This window comes from Erinaceus europaeus, chromosome 15 (genome assembly GCF_950295315.1).
Source record: "Erinaceus europaeus chromosome 15, mEriEur2.1, whole genome shotgun sequence".
In the NCBI taxonomy this organism is placed as follows: Eukaryota; Metazoa; Chordata; class Mammalia; order Eulipotyphla; family Erinaceidae; genus Erinaceus; species Erinaceus europaeus.
The window spans coordinates 4,544,237-4,564,277 of record NC_080176.1 but is presented as its reverse complement, the minus strand read 5'-3'; the positions used below and the strand labels follow the sequence as shown (position 1 = coordinate 4,564,277).

The 20,041-nt window shown below is 44.1% G+C and overlaps 1 protein-coding gene across 1 annotated transcript in view; it reads right to left on the bottom strand.

The window, feature by feature from the left end:
* Positions 1-20,041, bottom strand: part of CREBBP (CREB binding protein) — a 111,914-nt gene that overhangs the window by 21,694 nt on the left and 70,179 nt on the right. Inside the window, exons 7-14 of the mRNA XM_060174090.1 lie at positions 18,864-19,009; positions 17,998-18,186; positions 16,701-17,117; positions 14,715-14,894; positions 13,244-13,433; positions 4,792-4,910; positions 2,961-3,200; positions 2,437-2,525 (exon numbers count right to left, since the gene is read on the bottom strand). Of these exons, the coding sequence (XP_060030073.1) occupies positions 2,437-2,525; positions 2,961-3,200; positions 4,792-4,910; positions 13,244-13,433; positions 14,715-14,894; positions 16,701-17,117; positions 17,998-18,186; positions 18,864-19,009 (1,570 nt within the window). The remainder of the gene's footprint in view (positions 1-2,436; positions 2,526-2,960; positions 3,201-4,791; positions 4,911-13,243; positions 13,434-14,714; positions 14,895-16,700; positions 17,118-17,997; positions 18,187-18,863; positions 19,010-20,041) is intronic.

Below are 20,041 nucleotides of genomic sequence, written 5' to 3'. Positions count from 1 at the left end.
TATCTACCCTACAGTACATTAATTTTGTTCAATAAAAATGAAAGTCTAAATTGGGGAATGTTATGCATGTATAAACTATTGTATTTACTGTTGAATGTAAAACATTAATTCCCCAATAAGGAAATAAATTAAAATAAAAAAAAAGAAAGTCTATACAAGAATATGACCAGACACTTCAAAATATCGAATAGCACGCTATGTTTGTTCTAGACCACAACTGTTTGGAAACCCAGCAACAGGGACATTTTTTAAGGTGTGGCTCATGGTAAATTACTATCTTAAAATTTTGTCACTTTCTTTTGCTTTGCACCTATTAGTTTTCAAAGTGAACTCCTATTTCTGACAACTAGAGCTGACAGGGAATGTGCTCATAATCATGGACAGGAATGTCTAGCACATTACAAGACATGCTGGAGGTCAGGGGCTAGAACTGCACACGGAGGGGCCAGAAGTCCAAATAACACTCGTCACTTTGGGGAAGACTCTTCTACAGAGGGCCTACAGCGTCATTTCTAATTTTGTCTTAATATATTACTATTGATGAGGGGAAGCTAAGACAGATATTAAATTGCTTTTTTCATGGAGGGGCATTTTTAAGTCAACAATTATTTTTGAAAACCAGGATTTTGATAAATGTTACTGATTAATTTCTTTTCTTCTTTGCCTCCAAGGTTATTGCTGGGGCTGTGCCTGCACTACGAATCCACTGCTCCTGGAGGGCATTTTTCCCCCTTTTGTTGTCCTTATTGTTTATTGTCGTTGTTGTTGGATGGACAGGGAGAAATCAGAGAGGAGGGCAAGACAGAGAGGGGGAGAGAAAGATAGACACCTGCAGATCTGCTTCACCGCTCATAAAGCGAACCCCCTCTACAGGTGGGGAGCCAGGAGCTTGAACCGGGATCCTTACTCCAGTCCTTGCGCTTTGCACCATGTGTACTTAACCCCTGTACTACTGCCTGGCCCCTTCTTTCTTTTCTTTTCTTTTCTTTTCTTCTTTCCTTTCCTTTTCTTTTCTTTTCCTTCCTTCCTTTCCCCTTCCTTCCTTCCTTACCAAAACATTGTTTAGCTCTGGCTTATGGTGTATGGGGAACTGAACTTGGGGCTTGGGAGCCTCAGGCATGAAAAAAATCTTTGGTATAAATCATATCATCTCTCCTACTTTGTAATAATTACAAGCAAACAACATCAAAAGTTATAACATCAAACTCTGGTGCTGACTTTAATACTTGAACCAAGAGCACAAAGCTCAATCTAGTTGAAAGGGCCAGGTAAAAATAAATAGCACAAGGGCTTATGCAACCAACTTTCATGCCTGAGGTACCAGGGTCAGCCCTCGGTACCACCATAAGACAGAGGTGAACAGCGCTTGGTTTAGGGAGAAGTGTGTGTGTGTGTGTGTGTGGGGGGGGAATAACACCACATGGGAAACACTCTGGGAACAAGTCATTTGTGGTCTGGGAGGTCCCAAGCTGCATCAAATGTGCCAGAATGATGCTCACGTCCCCTGTCCAGATCTCATTATCACTGCTTTGTGAGAAAAGTCAGGATCCTTTCATTCTTAGGCGTGAGGTCCCGAGTTGAATGCTCAAACATCAGATGTGTTAGAGCATTTTCCTGTTCTCGCTCTCATTAATAAGTAAATTCTTAAAACAACGGTGATTAAGACCTACAACTTGTTCTTCAAGGTACAATGTCCTCATGCTATGGTAGCATGAGGCTACTTAAAGCAATAAGTATGGATTTTCAAAACAACTCTTATCTACTGGAAGTTCTATTTGATAGTTGGACATCAGTAAGAAAAAATTTTTTGTGTGTAGCTAGAAGGCATCATATAAACAAAAAAGAAGCAAATCTTTATAGAAATAATTTCTACTCTCTGTCTCTTTAAACAGGAGAGCTAGTCTTTAGTCATATTCACATTTCAAGAGAATGGCAAATATTTTTCTAGCATACCCACACTCAAAACCCTCAACAGCCTTCCCATAATAAGGAAAATATTTCTGGACTCAATGAAGACAGCAGATCTTATTCTGTACAGCATTACTAATACTTTTAGGTCTCTCTCTCTCTCTCTCTTTTTAAATGAGCTAGCAATAGTGCAAAAAATTCCATCAGGTTATCCATGCCAAATCATCAAAGTAAACATATTTATGCATGAAACAGAACAAATGTATTTGACTTTATTAATATATTGAAATGGCATGCCAGCCATTATTAGGGTTATTCTCAATTTAACTATTATCTGGTTTTATTTTAGAAAGACTGTAGCTTAAAATTAAGAGACCATAAGCCTAACTGACCTAGGAGCATATAAACTGTGGCACTTTTCACTGAAACCTAGGAAAGAAGTAAAATATCTGGACCACAGTCAAACAAGCATGCCTTACTCTACAGTCTCCTTTTATCCCATAATTCAGAAAACCACTTAGTACTCACCTATTCTGATAGCTGTAATAGGCAGCATCTCGAGGAATTGTACAGAGCTGCTTCCCATAGCAGCACAAAGTCTGTGGGGAAAACTCATACTGCAAAGACAAAGGAGAAAAATACTAAAAATAAATTCCATGTATGGTTATGTATCATTCTATCCTGCCAGGGAAGAGTTAAATTCTGCGAGTAAATGATTTATCTTAGTACAATGAATAGTTCTCTATCAATTTCCATGGCTATTTAAAAATATTTTTTTGGTACATTAGGGTGGAACTGGTGTCTAAAAGTCATTGACTATAGACAGATGGATACACACCAAGGCAGACAGAAATGCTGGGATTGATTCCCAAGTCTGGATGTTTAGCTTGGGAGCATCCATCACATTGGTCAGGGTCAGGCAGTCACTTCACACATACTTGACAACAAACACATAGATGTGGCCAAAATGTAGAATTGATTATGTGATCATAATATATTTTCTGGTGGGTTTAACCAGGCTAATTCATTTTTCAGAGACGTGTAAACTATACCTTTCGTCCACAGCAGTATCCAAGAGACTGCATAACAGGGTCAATTTCCTGCTCAAAGACCTCTGCAAGTTTACTGCAGAACTTGTAGACCCGTGATGTCTTACGGTTATAGAGCCAGGCATTGTTGAACATGAGCCAGACATCATCCACATATTGCCAGGGTTCCTGATACTGCCCTGTATCCAACTTCCGCTTGATGGTGGACAGATCCATGGGATTTTTCACAATGTCAAAATAATCCTTAAAGACAAAATAGTTTCAGTCTAGTGCAACCCCAAATCCCTAATGTCGGCTCTATTTGGAAACTTTGTCTGGTGGTCCGTGAGGTGGGCCAGTGGATAATGTATTGGATTCTAAACTATGAGGTTCTGAGTTCAATCCCCAGCAGCACATGTACCAAAGTGATGTCTGGTTCTCCACCCCCATCTTTCTCATGAATAAATAAATCCTAGAAAAAGCAGCAGCAGCAGCAGCAGCAGCTGCTTTGTCTGAGAACAGAGCATGTACCACTTTTAATTAAAAGTGGAAAACAGGGAAAATAAAAACCTATGACCTTGACCTTCCTGATTTTGCTACTTTATTATTATCTTCAGGTGTGATCAAATCACTTTCAAAAAGTTAAAGAAAAAACAAGTTTCTAAATATTTGTTTATTTAAATGAGAGATGCAGAGATAAAAATATTGAGAAAGACCAGAGTACTGCTCAACAATGGCTTAGCTGGGGATTGAGTCTGGGGCATCAGAGCCTCAGGTATGAAAATCTTTTGCAGAACCATAAATTATGCTGTATCACCAGTGCAGAAAAATACAAGAAATGTCAGGGCTAGTGGTGGCACATTTGAGAGAATGCCTACAGGTTCAAGCCCCTTGCCCCTCTATATACGGGGAAAATTAATGATCAGTGAAGCAATGCTACAGGCACTGGCACTGAGTCCCAGCAATAACCTTTGCTGTAAAAAAAAAAAAAAAAAAAAAAGAAAAAAAATTGCGTAAGAAAAATACTATTTTCATATTAAAAGAAAGGAAGGACAATTTTAGCAGTCCAGGAGGATAGAACACTGTACTTTCCAGCATGAGGTCCTGTGTGATTTCTAGTAGCAAATGCATCAGAGAATGCTCTAGTCCTCGTTCTCTCTCTCAATAACAAATACAAATCTTTAAAAAAATTTTTTAGCACACTGAATTAAAATGGTGGGCAAATTTATCAGACAATGCTTTTCCGGAGACTCATATTTGATACAGGAAAGCACAATGAAATTCCAAGACAAGCACAACTATAAAAACAGAAATAGCACCACTATTTAGGAGAATGTGTCAGGTCAACCAAGGCCTTTGCAAGGCTACCCAGGGATATTAAGGAGAGAAGTCCATGTATTTTATATTTAACACTGGTGAATTCTTTAAATCAAATTTGTTAGTCAAAGTTTTATGTGAAGCCCAAATATAAGGTGAGGCTGTTGGAAGTGGCGTGCTTTGGAGCACATAGCAATGTCTTCAGGGATGCATTGGATCGACCTTCTCGTGGTGCATCCCGTGAGTCCCCATTCATTGGGGAAACTGAGATCCTTCCTAGCCGACTGAATCCACATGGATCCCAGTCACTTTCAAAGCCAGCAACAAGCAGCTCCTGACAGCTTTCAACCTGACGCTGTTGACTGGCTACGGAAGAAGGGCAAACGCTAGAAGAAGAAAGGCCCACCTCCATGAGACCTGGGACTTAATGAAAATCTTCAAAACAAGAAGTCTATTTTACACAATTCTACAAGATGAAATGACAATACTTCTGATTGACACTGATGAATTTATAATATATTTTACTGTGTTAACTTACTGGAATCCCTAGGAGATGGGGATCTACAGGCTGTCGGAATGGTAAGGACTCTGGATCCTGACGGTACAGCACTTCCAGGGTTGGCATAAGAGCTTGGCGCAATTCCTCTGGCTTAAAAACTGTAGTGAGAAATAGAAGAGGGCATGTGGAAATGACTCCAGTACAACTGAAAAGAAGCTAGGACTGCAAGGACCAATGGACATTCTGAAGTTGTACTTCAAGACAAAAGCAGTTAATGTTAGAGATTTTCTTTCTTTCTTTCTTTCTTTCTTTCTTTCTTTCTTTCTTTCTTTCTTTCTTTCTTTCTTTCTTTCTTTCTTTCTTTCTTTCTTTCTTTTTTTTGCCTCCAGGGTTATTGCTGGTGCTCGGTGCCTGTACCACAAATCCACTGCTCCTGGAGGCCACGGCCACCCTTTTGTTGCCCTTGTTGCCTATCATTGTTGTTAATATTTTTGCTTTCATTGTTGTTGGATAGGACAGAGAGAAATAGAGAGAAGAGGGGAAGACAGAGGGGGGGAGAGAAAGACAGACACCTGCAGACTTGCTTCACCGTCTGTGAAGCGACTCCCCTGCAGCTGGGGAGACAGGGGCTTGAATCAGAGTTCTTACGCTGGTCCTTGTGTTTTGCGCCACGTGCACTTAACCTGCCGCGCTATCGTCCAGCCCCCAGAGATTTTCTTTTAGTGGCTTCCAGGTGATGAGGTGAAATACCACAATGACAAGCTTCCCAACAGTTTAAATACAATGTGAAGCTATCTGGAAAGGACCTTCCTCTAAAGATCTTCGGATAAAAACTTCAGTCTTTGGGAGTGGGGCTGTAGCGCAGCGGGTTAAGCGCATGTGGCGCAAAGCACAAGGACCGGCCTAAGGATCCCAGTTGGAACCCCGGCTCCCCACCTGCAGGGGAGTCACTTCACAGGCGGTGAAGCAGGTCTGCAGGTGTCTATCTTTCTCTCCTCCTCTCTGTCTTCCCCTCCTCTCTCCATTTCTCTCTGTCCTATCCAACAACGACAACAACAATAACTACAATAATAAAACAACAAGGGCAACAAAAGGGAATAAATAACTTCAGTCTTTGAGGGAAGCTCAGACCACCTTAGACTAATATAATCTCACACATAAATAACTGGACAGTCAGAAAATTCAAGGCGCATTTCTGCATAGAAACACACAGAAAGGAAAGCCATGACTTTTTTGGCAGCCCAACCTATGTGTAGTAACAGAGCTACAACATTAGTATCCTTCCCTCAGATTTCCAATGTGCACTGTTCCAGTGCCTTCCTGATCCTAAACCCTATTACACTTTGTCAGCAACATGAGGAAAAACATCCCCAGGAAGGCAAGAGGCAGCCTATCTGGCTAGAGCTGAAGCACCTTGGCTGCCACAAGCTCTGATGCAGTGTCTTGTCTGTGCACATCGTGCTTATAATTTAACTTCCGATTACAATTCTGTATACACTTCATAGTTCCACTTGGAAAATGCCATGCTTCCAGTTACTGAGAGGTGAGAACAACAGCATGGAGAGGTGTCCCAATAGGTCACTGCTGTCAGAAACAGGGGTCACCCAGGTCTCCTGACTGAACCCTTCTGCAGACCGGGGACTGCAGCCGGAGAAGCTCTGAAACAGCCCCAAACCAACACCACCAAACACTCCCTCAAGGCACAAAGGCTGGGAGGGGGCAAGAGTCTTGGGAAACAATGAGAATGCCCTTTCTTCTCAATTGTTTTTAGAAGTAAAGCTGTGTTTAGGTTTTTTTTTTTTTTTTTTTACCAGAGCATTGTTCAGCTCTGGTGGTAGGGTAGGGGACTGAACCTGAACCTGGGACTTTGGAGCCTCAGGCATGAGAGTCTCTTTGCATAACCATTATGCTGTCTATCTCCATCCGTGTTCAATACTCCCTGAGTGACTATATAAAAACATTCTTCTGTTAATCGATGGCTTTTTCATTCTTTTAAACCAGAGACCAGCAAACTATGACTTCTCAAGCAAATCTGGCCAGCCTGAAATCTGCTTTTACATTTTCAAATGACTGCAAAAAAAAAAAAAAAAAAAAGAATTCTATGTCACGTGTGAAAGTTACAAGAAACCAGAACTTGTATCTCCAGAAGGAAAGCTACACAGTTACATTCCTCTGCCTGTGGCGCTTTGGCGTTGCAGGCTGGGCTGACAGCACAACACAGCGAAGGACACAAAGCTGGCAAACTCGGCTCCAGCCCTTCCTCTCCCTGGTGCCAAGTCAAAGTGTCAAGGCCTGACATATGCTGCATTTTTGTCTCCTCAATGAGTATTTCAGACCTGTGGTAGAAAAAAAAAGCACTTTCCAAGTCCTGTCATCTCTCTCTCTTTCCCTTGTTACTTATTCATTAGAAGAGACAGAAAACAAAAATCAACAGGGAAGCGGTGGATAGAAACCTGAAGCACTGGGAGCCAGGCGATAGTGCAGCGGGTTAAACGCACGTGACGCAAAGCACAAGGACTGGCATCAGGATCCTGGTTCGAGCCCCCGACTCCCCTCCTGCAGGGGAGTCGCTTCACAGGCGGTGAAGCAGGTCTGCAGGTGTCTATCTTTCTCTCCCCTTCTCTGTCTTCCCCTCCTCTCTCCATTTCTCTCTGTCCTATCCAACAACAACGACATCAATAACAACAACAAAAACAAGAGCAACAAAAAAGGGAAAATAAATAAATATATACATATATATATATAAAGAAAGAAAAGAAAAAGAAACCTGAAGTGCTGCTTAACTGCTAATGAAGCTTTGGCCCTGCCGGAGAGAGTGGGGGTTAAACCCATGTCCTTGTACACTGTAATGCGTTTGCTCAACTAGATGCTCCTTTGCCCGGACTCTCAATATCTAGAGTCTTGAAGCACCACACTCAGATAAGAAGACTCCCAATGAACAGTAGTCGAAGCATTAGACACATTAGAATCACAATTATTCCTAACCAGCACTGAGTGCTTACAAATCTATTTCCCTGGCCTCACAACCTTTGCAGATGTGGCTTTGTGAATGAAATACGAAGTTCTGTTTCTCAAGTGCTCTAGATCCACATGCAACTGGGGTGGAGAGTGTAGACACACAAATTGCCATGAGTACAGCACTGCCTAAGAAATCAAACCAATTTTATTATGAAATGCTGTTCATGATGACGCTCAGTTGGTATCTGCAGTGAGTGACAGCACTTGTGACCCATACAATCCTCTGGGAGCTACTGTGTTTATTGCTGCAGCAGCAACAGCACATACGACCAAAACAACCTTGAAGGAGCAGCAAATTCAGCCTCTCTGAGCCTTTGGTCCCCGGCTTCACACCTCTGATTCTGAAAGGCAAAATGTACCGGCCCGTGCTCTGCTACTACTGGCACTGAGAGAGACCCTAGCAACAAACGCTAGGTGAGAACTGAAGCACCTGCTCTTTTCACAGAAGAACAGTCAGAGAGAACTTTGGTCAGAAAACAGGCCATTCAGATGAACATATTTCCTTTAAAATGAAGAAAAGGGGGCTGGTTACTTCAAGTACAACTAATAATGCTTGTGGCCAAGGATAAAGCCAGACTTTTAAAAATTCTAATTTTGGAAAACCTGATGCTTCTTAAAATTTATAAAGAATCTGGGGGCCCAGTGGTAGTGCATCGGGTTAAGTGCACAAGTACCAGCATAAAGATCCCAGTTGGGTGGTCCAGGAGGTGGCACAGTGGATAAAGCACTGGACTCTCAAGCATGAGGTCCTGAGTTCAATCCCTGGTAGCACATGTACCAGAGTGATGTCTGGTTCTTTCGCTCTCTCTCATAATTTCTCATAAATTAATAAATAAAATTAAAAAAGGGGGGATCTCAGTTGGAGCCTCCAGCTCCCCACATGCACAAGGTGGGGGGAGGGTGTCGCTTCACAAGTGGTGAAGCAGGTCTGCAGATGTCTATCCTTCTCTCCCCATTTTCCCCTCCTCTCCTGATTTCTCTCTGTCCTATCCAACAACAAATAACAATAATGGCAACAAGGGCAACAAAATGGAGGGGGGGGGGGAATGGCCTCCAGGAGCAGTGGATTTGTAGTACGGTCACAGAGCCCCAGCAGTAACCCTGAGGGGGGGGAGAACCAAAAATCTTGAAGGAAAAATTATAGAAGAAAAAAAAAAAAAACACAAGTATTACTGGGACTAGTAGTGTCACATGAGGTTAAATGCATACATCAAAGTACACAAGAACACCTGATCCGCATTTATTGGGGGAAAGCTTCACAAGTAGTGAAGCTGTGCTATTAGTCTCTCTCTCCCTATCTCTTACTTTCCACTCAATTTCTGTTTTTATTAAATATATAAATATTATTTTGTTTTGTGTAGTCATATACACTGACAACTGATTTATCTACATGACTCAGTAAGTTAAATTCCAAGATGAACAAAACATGGTGTTATGGATACACAAAGAAAACAAAATTACAGGGCTGGATGGTGGCACACCCAATTGAGTTCTCATTTTAAGTTCAAGACCATGCTGGAGGATGATACCTTCTCTCTCCCTCCCCTCTCAGTATCTCTTTGGTCAAGGACAAAAGATTCATTCAAAGTGCTAAACAAATAAATGGATTCTAAGTTTTTCACACTGCAACTGACCTTCAGCAAACTTCCACTTGCTGTGTTTTCCAGTAGTATCAAAACAGTAATGACATATATCTGAACAGGCCACTGAAATACTGTTGCCTTTGCCAACTACTTGTTTGAGTGAGGCTGGATGTCATTTTCATTAACTAAACAATGTAACAGAGGGTCAAGGCAGAACCAGATCTGAGCAACCAATTGAGTTCACTTCTTATTTTCTACTTTCACTGATTTTGAAGTTTGTAGCATGGATGATCATGCTACAGACTTTTTTTTTAAAAATAGGGACAGAGAAGATTGGAGTGAAAGCCTAATGGTTATGTAAACAATATAGAAGTTGGGGGGGGGGGTCGGGTGGTAGCACAGTGGGTTAAGTGCGCGTGATGCAAAATGCAAGGACCAGCGTAAGGATCCCAGTTTGAGCCCCCGGCTCCTGTCTGCAGGGAGTCACTTCACGAGTGGGTTAAGTGTGCGTGATGCAAAATGCAAGGACCAGCGTAAGGATCCCAGTTTGAGCCCCCGGCTCCTGCCTGCAGGGAGTCACTTCACGAGTGGTGAAGCAGGTCTGCAGGTGTCTGTCATTCTCTCCCCCTCTATCTTCCCCTCCTGTCTCCATTTCTCTGTTCTATCCAACAACAAATGATATCAACAATAATAATAATAACCACAACAAGGCTACAACAACAAGGGCAACAAAAGGGGGTAAAATGGCCTCTAGGAGCAGTGGATTCATGGTGCAGGCACCGAGCCCCGGCAATAACCCTGGAGGGAAAAAACAAAACAAAAAAAAGAAGTTGGGCAGTGGCACACTGGGTTAAGTAAGTGTACACAGCACTAAGTGCAAGGACCGGTGTAAGGATCCCGGTTGGAGCCCTTGACTCCACCTGCAGGGAGGTTGTGGTGAAGCAGGTTTACAGGTGTGTCTTTCTCTCTCCCTCTCTAACTTCCTCATCTCTCTCAATTTCTCACTGTCCTACCCCCAAAAATTGAAAAAATGGTCTTCAGGAGCCGTTGTAGTATAGGCATGGAGCCCCAGCAGTAACCGTAGAGGCATTGTAAAAAGAGTAACAACCCAGGGGGGTGGAGGTGGGAGTGGGGGGGGGGTGGGATAGGACACAATCTTTTGGTGGTGGGAATGGTGTTTATGTACACACCTATTAAACTGTAGTCATATAAATCATTAATTAATATGAAAGGGGGGAAAATTGATTGTATGTCTAACAAAGGGACTTTTCAAAGTTAACCCAGTTACCAAATAATGTGATAAGAATAACTATCCATTGTCTTCTTGAACCCTAAGACAGCGGAAACCTCATATTTCCACTATACAGCCTGAACTTCCCCCAGTCCTGGGACCCTAGGGTAGGGCCCACTTTCCCGTATGCTTCTCAAATAATATTGCATCCGCTGATCGTAAACTAATCAAGGCAACGAGTGCCACCCCAGCATGCTTCAGTTCAGACTGTGTCCAGAGACTTCAGGTGTGGAATGACAACCCTTCAACTTCATCACTCGGGTGAGACTTTTCCTTTCATAGTATTCTCTAATTCCATCCCAGGTGGTTCACTTCCTAACAAAGTCCCAAAACCTAGATATAGACCAGGTTCTGTGAGATAGAACATATGTTCACAGGTATCCATAAACCAGGGTGAATATATACCTGAAAGCAGTAGTACACTAGAGTTTGCAGTGAGTACCCCCCAACACTTCATCTCCACTATTCCAACCTTTGGGTCCATGATTCTTCAACAATTTGTTTGGCTTTGTATGTTAACTCTCTTTTCAGCCCCCAGGTTCCAGATGCCATCAGGATGCCAGCCAGGCTTCCCTGGACTGAAGACCCCACCAATGTGTCCTGGAGCTCTGTTTCCCCAGAGACCCACCCTACTAGGGAGAGAGAGAGGCAGACTGGGAGTATGGTTCGACCAGTCAACACCCATGTTCAGCGGGGAAGCAATTACAGAAGCCAGACCTTCCACCTTCTGCAACCCACAATGACCCTGGGTCCATGCTCCCAGAGGGATAGAGAATGGGAAAGCTATCAGGGGAGGGAATGGGATATGGAGATTAGGTGGCAGGAATTGTGTGGAATTGTACCCCACCCCCATCCTATGGTTTTGTTAATGTCTCCTTTCTTTAAAAAAAAAAGAAGAATAACACCACCAAAAAACAAAACCAAAAGCTTTAGAAGCCTGATGGTCAGCTACCCACAATTCCATAAGGCAGAGCTGAGCAGTGTTGGGGGGTGGGGGGGGAAGCAAAGCAGCACAGTGTGTTATCTCTCCAGACCGTATCATTTGCTTTAGGAGAATTAAATATCAGGCCCATGAAATAGCTCACTGAACGGTGTGGTGCTGTTTTGCCATTGCTCTGCCAAGTGCACAAGCTAGGTTCAAGCCCACACTGCTTTGGAAGAAGCTGTCATTTCCTTTCCTTGTTCACCATCTGCCTCTGCCTTTCTGAAAGTCAGCCCAGAGTGGTGAAGCCCCAGAGACGACCAAAATAACAAAATAATAATCTATACAAAAAAAAAAAAAAACCATGGGGGTGCGACAGCTCACAAGGTAGAGTGTACACTTCACCCAGCAGGGACCTGGGTTTAAGCCTTGACCCATCATCTTGTGGCCAGTCTTTTGCAAAGGGGAGGTTCATAAGTGATGGAGCAATGCTGTGGTATCTTTCCTTCCTCCCTGTCTCTTGCTGTCAATCTGGAAAGAGTCCAGTGGGCGTGCTGGGATAATTCAGGAGTGGAGCTCTTGCAAAGTCTTGGTGGGGTCCTCAATCTAGAGAAATATTAAGAGCTCTGAGACTAAAATTGAGAACTGCTGTAGCCCACAACTTCAGTATTCCTTCCAGCAGCAAAGTACAGTCAGCCTGGAACATTTCCCTGTCATCTCTCCTAAAAGCAGCCCTGAAATTCCTGACTCTTGCGTGTTTCCAAGGGTCACCTGACAGTTTTCCAACACCCTGTTGATTCCTTACTTTGAGTATATCTTAAGCAGATTCCATGCAAATTCTACTTTGAGATGAGCTCACTCTGCACACCTGAACTCATACCTTCCCTTCCAGAATACCCAGGTCTCTGGGTTCTCCTCCACCACCTCTCTGCTTGGGGACCTAATTCCCTATTCTTAGCAGCAGGAGTCTATAAGCTTTACAAGTGAAAATGAGTGTCAGTAGTAAGAACATTTTATACATCCTCTTCCTACTCAATCTATCAGATACTCCCATCTTAAGGCAGAAACCCAAGTTCCTTGGTCAGCTCATGCCCTTCTGCCCTTCAGCCAGTGACATCTTAGGGGAAAAACAAACTGTTCCATAGTGGGGTCAGCTCATGCCATTCTGCCCTTCAGCCAGTGACATCTTAGGGGGAAAACAAAACTGTTCCATAGTGGGGTCCTGGGTTGCAATGTAGTTTCCTGCCATAATTTCTTCTTTTTAAAAAATATTTATTTTATTTATTTATTCATTCCCTTTTGTTGCCCTTGTTGTTTTATTGTTGTAGTTATTATTGATGTTGTCGTTGTTGGATAGGACAGAGAGAAATGGAGAGAGAAGGGGAAGACAGAGGAGGAGAGAAAGATAGACACCTGCAGACCTGCTTCACCGCCTGTGAAGGGTTCGAACCGGGATCCTTATGCCAGTCCTTGTGCTTTGCGCCACCCGCGCTTAACCCGCTGCGCTATAGCCCGACTCCCTCCTGCCATCATTTCTAGAGATAATCTTGGGAACGGCAGGCAGAAAAGATAAAAAAGGAATTATTGTTCCACTTTAGCTTCTGGGGAGTGCTGGGAGCATAATCACAATGACGATACAGCAGTGTACTGCAGTGAGCTCAAGAAAGAGTGACCTACTTTTTTTCCGAGGCTGTGAAGGCGACGTGGACTGAGATGCTGCCCCGTTAGCGCTGCCTTCTTCTTCCTCTTTAGTATCTGCTTTAACCTCGGGTTTCTTTTCATCCACTTCCATTGATTCTGATTTAGACTCTATTGCATCTGCTTCTTCTTTACCTTGAGAAGATCCTTGTAAATCTTCCTCCATCATCTTCAGAAAAACAAATTCAGATAATGATACATCAATGCTAAAGTTCTTTATTCTCATTTACTGAAATGTTCTTGCACAATCTACCTGGACTGTCAAAGTCTCCCCCTCTCTCTGCTGAAGGAAGGAAGTCACAGGATTGGTGCGACTGCAGCACCAAATGCATGTGCATCACAGTGCGCGATGACCCAGCTCAAGCCCTAGTCCTCATCTGCAGGGAGTGAGCTTCGCTAGTGCTGAAGCAGCACTTCAGGTGCCTCCATCCCCTCCCCCTTTCAATCTCTCATCGTCTTTAGAGCTGTGGTGAAGACAGACAAGCAGAACACACCGCACACACTTATCGGCTGAGCATGATTTTCTAATGAATGGATACACCCACTGCCATCAACAGCAGGACTATACATGAGGCAAGAAAAACAATGGGGTATTGGTAGCAGCCATAGTAGTAGGGGAGGGAGGGAGGGAAGGAGAAGGAGAAAGATACCGCACGCACAGGTGCGTGCAAGTCAGATGTTGGCATAGCCAGTAGAGCACACACAGATTCGAGTCCCCCAGTGTCTACCCCTCATTTCTGTCTTTATCTTAAAAAGAAAAAGGAGGGGGAGTCAGGCAGTAGTGCAGCGCAAGAACCGGCATAAGGATCCTGGTTTGAGCCCTGGCTCCCTACCTGCAGGGGTTTTGCTTCACAGGCGGTGAAGCAGGTCTGCAGGTGTCTTTCTCTCCTCCTGTCTTCCCCTCCTCTCTCCATTTCTCTCTGTCCTACCCAACAATGATGACATCAACAACAATAAAAAAAAAGGGCAAAAAAAAAGAAAAAAATAATTATTTAAAAAATATAAAGAAAAGAAAAAAAGGGAAAAAAATAAAGAGGAGGGAGATTATCTGGAGTGGTGGAATCATCCTACAGGCACTGAGCCCCAGCGATAACACTGGTGGCAAAAGAAAAAGTCATTGGCGGGGCTGGGTGGTGGCACACCTAGTTGAGTGCTGGTGTTACAGCGTAGTGCACTGAGTTCAAGCTCCCAGTCTTAACCTGCAAGTGGGCAAGCTTCACAAGTGACGAGGTAGTGCTGCAGGTGTCTCCTCTGATCTCTCCCTGTCTATATATCTCACCCCCTTTCAATTTCTATCTCTTAACATAAACAAATAAATAAGTAAACAGGGAGGGAGGGAAGAAAAGAAAGTTAGAAGGGTAGGAGCCCATGCCAGGGAAGGATTCAAAGACACCACAGGGATGCTTCTGTGAACAGCAAATTCAGTCACACTGGCAAAAACAGCACCTACCGTAGAGGTAAGCTCTCCCTTGGGCTCACTGGGCTCAGGCTCAGTGTCCTCAGCCTTAACATCAGTCTTTAGTTCCATCAGTGGCACTTCAGGTCCTGGCTGCTGGGAGCTGGTTTCAGCACTGGCCACAGAGGATGGAGTGGGGACTCTGTTATCAATGCTGGCTGCTGCCTGGGAAAGCTGTGAATACATCAAAATCATTTCCTTGTACAAAAGAGAAGCCATATGAAAGCCACACTCTTTACTGAAACACATAACATTGTGTTAACTGCCTCCTTTAAGAGTGCCAAAGACCAGACATTAAGAGACAAGGCCTAGGGGAGCTGTAACAGGCAGAACATATCTGACATTCTGGCAGGACTACAGAAACAGGCGGCCCAGGAGGTGGTGGACTCTTTAAGCATAAGGTCCTAGGCTCAATCCCTGGCATCACTTGTCATCCCAGAGTGATACTGTGGTTCAGTTTCATTTAAAAAAAAAAAAAAAGTATCTTCTCCAGTGACTTATAAGACAGGAAACTCCGATAAACATTTTTTTGGGGTTGGGGAGGTATTTAAAAATAATACAGGACAAAAAAAAAAAAACAACCAAAAAAACAGGAACTGGGCTGTAGCGCAGCGGGTTAAGCACACGTGGCGCAAAGCGCAAGGACCGGCTTAAGGATCCCAGTTTGAGCCCCTGGCTCCCCACCTGCAGGGGAGTCGCTTCACAGGCAGTGAAGCAGGTCTGCAGGTGTCTATCTTTCTCTCCCCCTCTCTGTCTTCCCCTCCTCTCTCCATTTCTCTCTGTCCTATCTAACAATAACAACATCAATCATAACAACAACAACAAAAGCAAGGGCAAAAAAAAGGGAAAATAAATAAATATAAAAAAAATTAAAAACCAACCAAAAAAACACAGAAATGTAAGAGAAGACCTCTCTATATTTTGTCATGTTATCTTCTAGAAATCTGCTAAGGCAAAGCCTCGTAATTCGTTCCAGTAAGGTTATGAATATATACGGTCAAACATTTTTCAGACAGGTGAGGAAGTGGGGGCAAAGAAGCTTCTCACTGAAGCTTTCTCACAGGCAGTGGGAGCTGCTGGGATGCACATAAGGCAAAGCACGTACACATAGGTGAACTATTCTGTTGGCCCTTCAAATCATTTTTAAGTGGTTTCCTCTCTCTTTTGATTTATTTTCTATGACTGACACACACACACACACACACACACACACACACACACACCACATCACAGCATTATTCTGGAACATGTAGTGCCAGGCACTGACCTGGGAGCTTTGGGGTATATAAATCTTACATTATACTTTGCAACATTGTAGCTAAGTTATTCCCCTAACTACAAACTCTTACCAGTGGAGTTTTAATAAAGCAAAAGTTAAAAAATTGCAAAGAATTATTTAGAGATATGAAATATGAAGGATAATAAGTTTCTGGGGTTATATTTACAAATAAATATGCATTGTACTCAAGAATAAAGTTAGTTTATTTCTCTTAACTCAGAATAATAAGGAATTAGTTACTAGACTTCACAGCTAATGTGTAGAGAGCGGAGGTAACAGAGCAGCGGGGATTCCCCGGGGCCCACCGGAGACCAAGTCACCGAAGGACAGACCTGGGTCTGCCATACCACCCGGAATACGAGCTTTCCAATCTGAAGGGGCAGCAAGGTCAAACTACGCACAATAAGCAATAGGATTCATTTACCAAATCCTCATGGCTATGAGAGGAAAACTCCTAGAGGACAGAGCATAATGATCTAAGAGTCACTGGCTCAGGCAGACATTAGAAGCAGCTCGCTTAGAGCTCTCGTGTTTCCATAATTGTTGGTTAGGTATGCCACATCTGCCAAACCAGTCTTTGGAGTCAATGTCAAAAACAAAACAGTTCACGATGAACTGTTTAGGGGTGGGGGAGGAGCTGTACTAAGTCCATAAGAAACACTTTCTAGACAAGTGCTTGCTGAAGAGAGAAACAAGCTTACCGGTGTGCCAGGAGGCTGGGTGTGCACAGGCGTTGGCTGCTGCTGCGATGACTGAGGGGTGGCCACAGATGAGGGTTGGACAGGGGTCTGGGGCTGTGGGGTCACCTGGGCCTGGGCTGCTGTTTGGACAGTAGGCGTGCTCTGGGTCTGATTAGCACTGGGCACCGAGCCGGGCGTTGGGGTAGGGGTTTGCCCGGAAGACGAAACGGGAGTTGATGGCTGGGTAGGAGCTGCTGGCTGGGGAGGGGTCATCCCAGGTGCCGCTGGATGCTGTAGAGGTGGCATGCCCGCAGCTGTGGAAGCAGGAGGTGGTGTCTGGTGCAGTGGTGACTGTGTCACTGGCGGGCAGGGCAGCTGGTTGGCCTGGGGCCCAAGCATGTTCAAAGGGTTAGGAAGAGCAGCACCAGGCACCTGTCCCTAAATGAAAAGAAGGGAGTCAGTAAAATGACTTTTCTTTTGCTGGGTAAAGACAGAAAAAAATCAAGAGGGAAGGAGACAGAGGGATATGTGCAGTACTGCCTCATTGCCCATGAAGCCATCCCCTTGCTGGGAGGGACTGACTGGAAGATGGAACCCAGATACTTGTTCATGGTAAAATGTGTACTCAACAGGGGGCACCACCATCTGGCCCTGTTAAACTTTAGGCTGAATAACTGATTGTTAATTTGAATTTTCCTGGGCAGAAAGGCAGGCAATAAATTCCAGGGACTGTGTTCTAGCCTACAAAAATCAAATCTCTCTCAAGGTTGCATGCATATTTGAGAACTTCATGTGCAAAATTTAGAATTTAAAATACACAAAAACTGAGAAGATGACAACTAAAAACCTGAAGTACATAACTCCAAAATCACAGTCTATTCTACTTTTGTTTGAGATTTTTCCCCAAGATATGACTAATGCAAAGTAGGTGATCGTGGTAGGACAAAGTAGGGAAAAATCAAGAGGTGCTAACAGATAAAAATTAAGTTCCAGGGGCCAGGCAGTGCTGCACCTGGTAGAACACACAAAGTTATCATGTGCAACAACCTGGGTTCAAGCCCCCAGTCCCCACCTGCTAGGGAAAAGCTTCATGCTAGGGAAAAGCTTCTGTATCTCCCCTCTTCCTAATTAAAAAAAGATAAACATGGCTGCCAGGAGCAGCTGATTCATCCTGCAGACACCAAGCCCCAGCCCTGACACCATAACCCTGGGCCTGTACATGGATACCTATATATGCATTCCATGAACAGAAAGATGCTAAGAGTGCATGAGTTGTGACTGTATCCCTGTAGAGGGCCCCTCCGAGGGGGAGTGCTACCTGTGACACGCCGGTCTGTGCCGCAGGCTGCCCCAAGCCCACACTGTTCACACTCATTGCCCCAGTGGGTGATGAGAACTGATTCTGTGGCAGAAACTGGTTCTGGGTAGGTGCCTGGGCCATCATGTTGTTGGTGTGGGCACCCATCATATTTGGGGGCTGAGGCATCCGGGAAGGAGAAATGGCCATCTGAAAGACAACGTGTCATGTCGGGGACCAGTATTTTCAAGATAAACCAGAAGAGAGAGACTTTCTCATGCAAGGTCTATAATAAGCCAGCTACAAACTGCCCTATAAACATAATTCATAATTCAAAGTTACAAATATGATTTCCGTGAGTTTTCTAAAGCATTTAGAACAAAAACCTCAGGAGAGTGAGCTCTAGGCATTAACAGATGCCAACAACTCTTTCCCATTCCACATTAGATGCTCACAACTGACATTTCTCAATATCACACAAGCCCACAAAATTATTGTCCTAATAAGGACTAATCAAGTAATTCTTCCTGGGGCCACTAAGGTGGCTCACTTGGGTCACTGGTGCGCTGTTTAGCCACATGATCTGAGACACAGACCTGAACCTAGAAACCATGGCATTGAAGGAGGCTGTGTTCTGTCTCTTTCTCTGTCTGAAAAAGTCAGCTCAGAGCTGTGAAAGCCCCAGAGATGACTAATGTTGAGGATGGAGATTCTCTTCACTGTAGGAATGGAGACAGAGCCAGAGAGATGGAGAAAACAAAGTATAACCCAAATCTAAGAGAAACAGCGGCAGAGGAAATTCATGCAATACGTGGGATTCACTGCTGATCACACCTTGTGATTGGAGCAGGTCTTCTCAGCATGGCAGAAATGAGGGACGCACTTACCCCTGGAACAGAGGCCATGCTGTTCATCTGGACGGAGTGATTCATAGGGGATGCGGCCCGGGGTCCCATGGGAGCTTGCGGCAACTGTACATTCCCCAAGGACATGGGGTTGAATGAATTCATCCCTGTAAATGTTTCCACAAAGGTTCATTAGGAAAAGCACCCACAGGGCTTGATTCACCAAATCAAGTCCAAGCACAGGAACCTGAGCACATACAATGAAACACATACTTGGAAGTCAGTCTTTCATCTAGAATAAGTGACAGACTTTTCACATCAGGAAAGACAGCATTGGTGTAGGGGGTGTTGAGGGTGGGGTGGGAGCAGGGCAGTAAGGGGACAGGAGGGTAGAGAGGAAGGAAGAGGAGGAGGCAGAGAACTAGAGAGAAGCAACACAGGAGCTGAGGCAGCATCAACAAGTCAGGGGAAAGCACCTCCTAGTCCAGAGACTGTGAACTAAGGCCCAGACACCCATCTATGCAATTCTTTTTTATTTTATTTTTTTATGTTCATTTATTTATTTTCCTTTTTGTTGCCCTTGGTGTTTTGTTTTTTTATTGTTGTTGTTGTTACTGATGTTGTCATTGTTAGACAGGACAGAGAAAAATGGAGAGAGGAGGGGAAGACAGAGAGGGGGAGAGAAAGACAGACACTTGCAGACCTGCTTCACTGCCTGTGAAGCCACTTCCCTGCAAGTGGGGAGCCGAGGGCTCGAACCGGGGTCCTTAAGCCGGGTCCTTGCGCTTTGCGCCATGTGCAGTTAACTTGCTGCTACCAACCTGACTCCCTGTACAAATTTTTACTGACTCCAATCAACTGGTTGCCACCTAGCCTTGCAGTAAGTCTTTCCCCTCATCGTCAGCCTAGCTCTTTAGCTGGCTTTGAAATTACTGCTAGAGAGGGCCAGGTGGTGGTGCACCTAGTCGACTGAACTTTATAGCGCACAAGAATCCAGTTTCAAGCCCTCTGTCCCCACTTGCAGGTGGAAAGCTTCATGAGTGATGAAGTAGGGCTGCAGGTGCCTCTCTCCCTCTTTTTTTTTTCTTTTTTTGCCTCCAAAAAAATTACCAATGGAGCGTCTGCACTACGAATCCACTGCTTCTGCAGCTATTTTTCAATTATTATTATTATTTGGATAGGATAGAAAAATTGAGAAAAGAGGGGAAGATAGAAAGGGG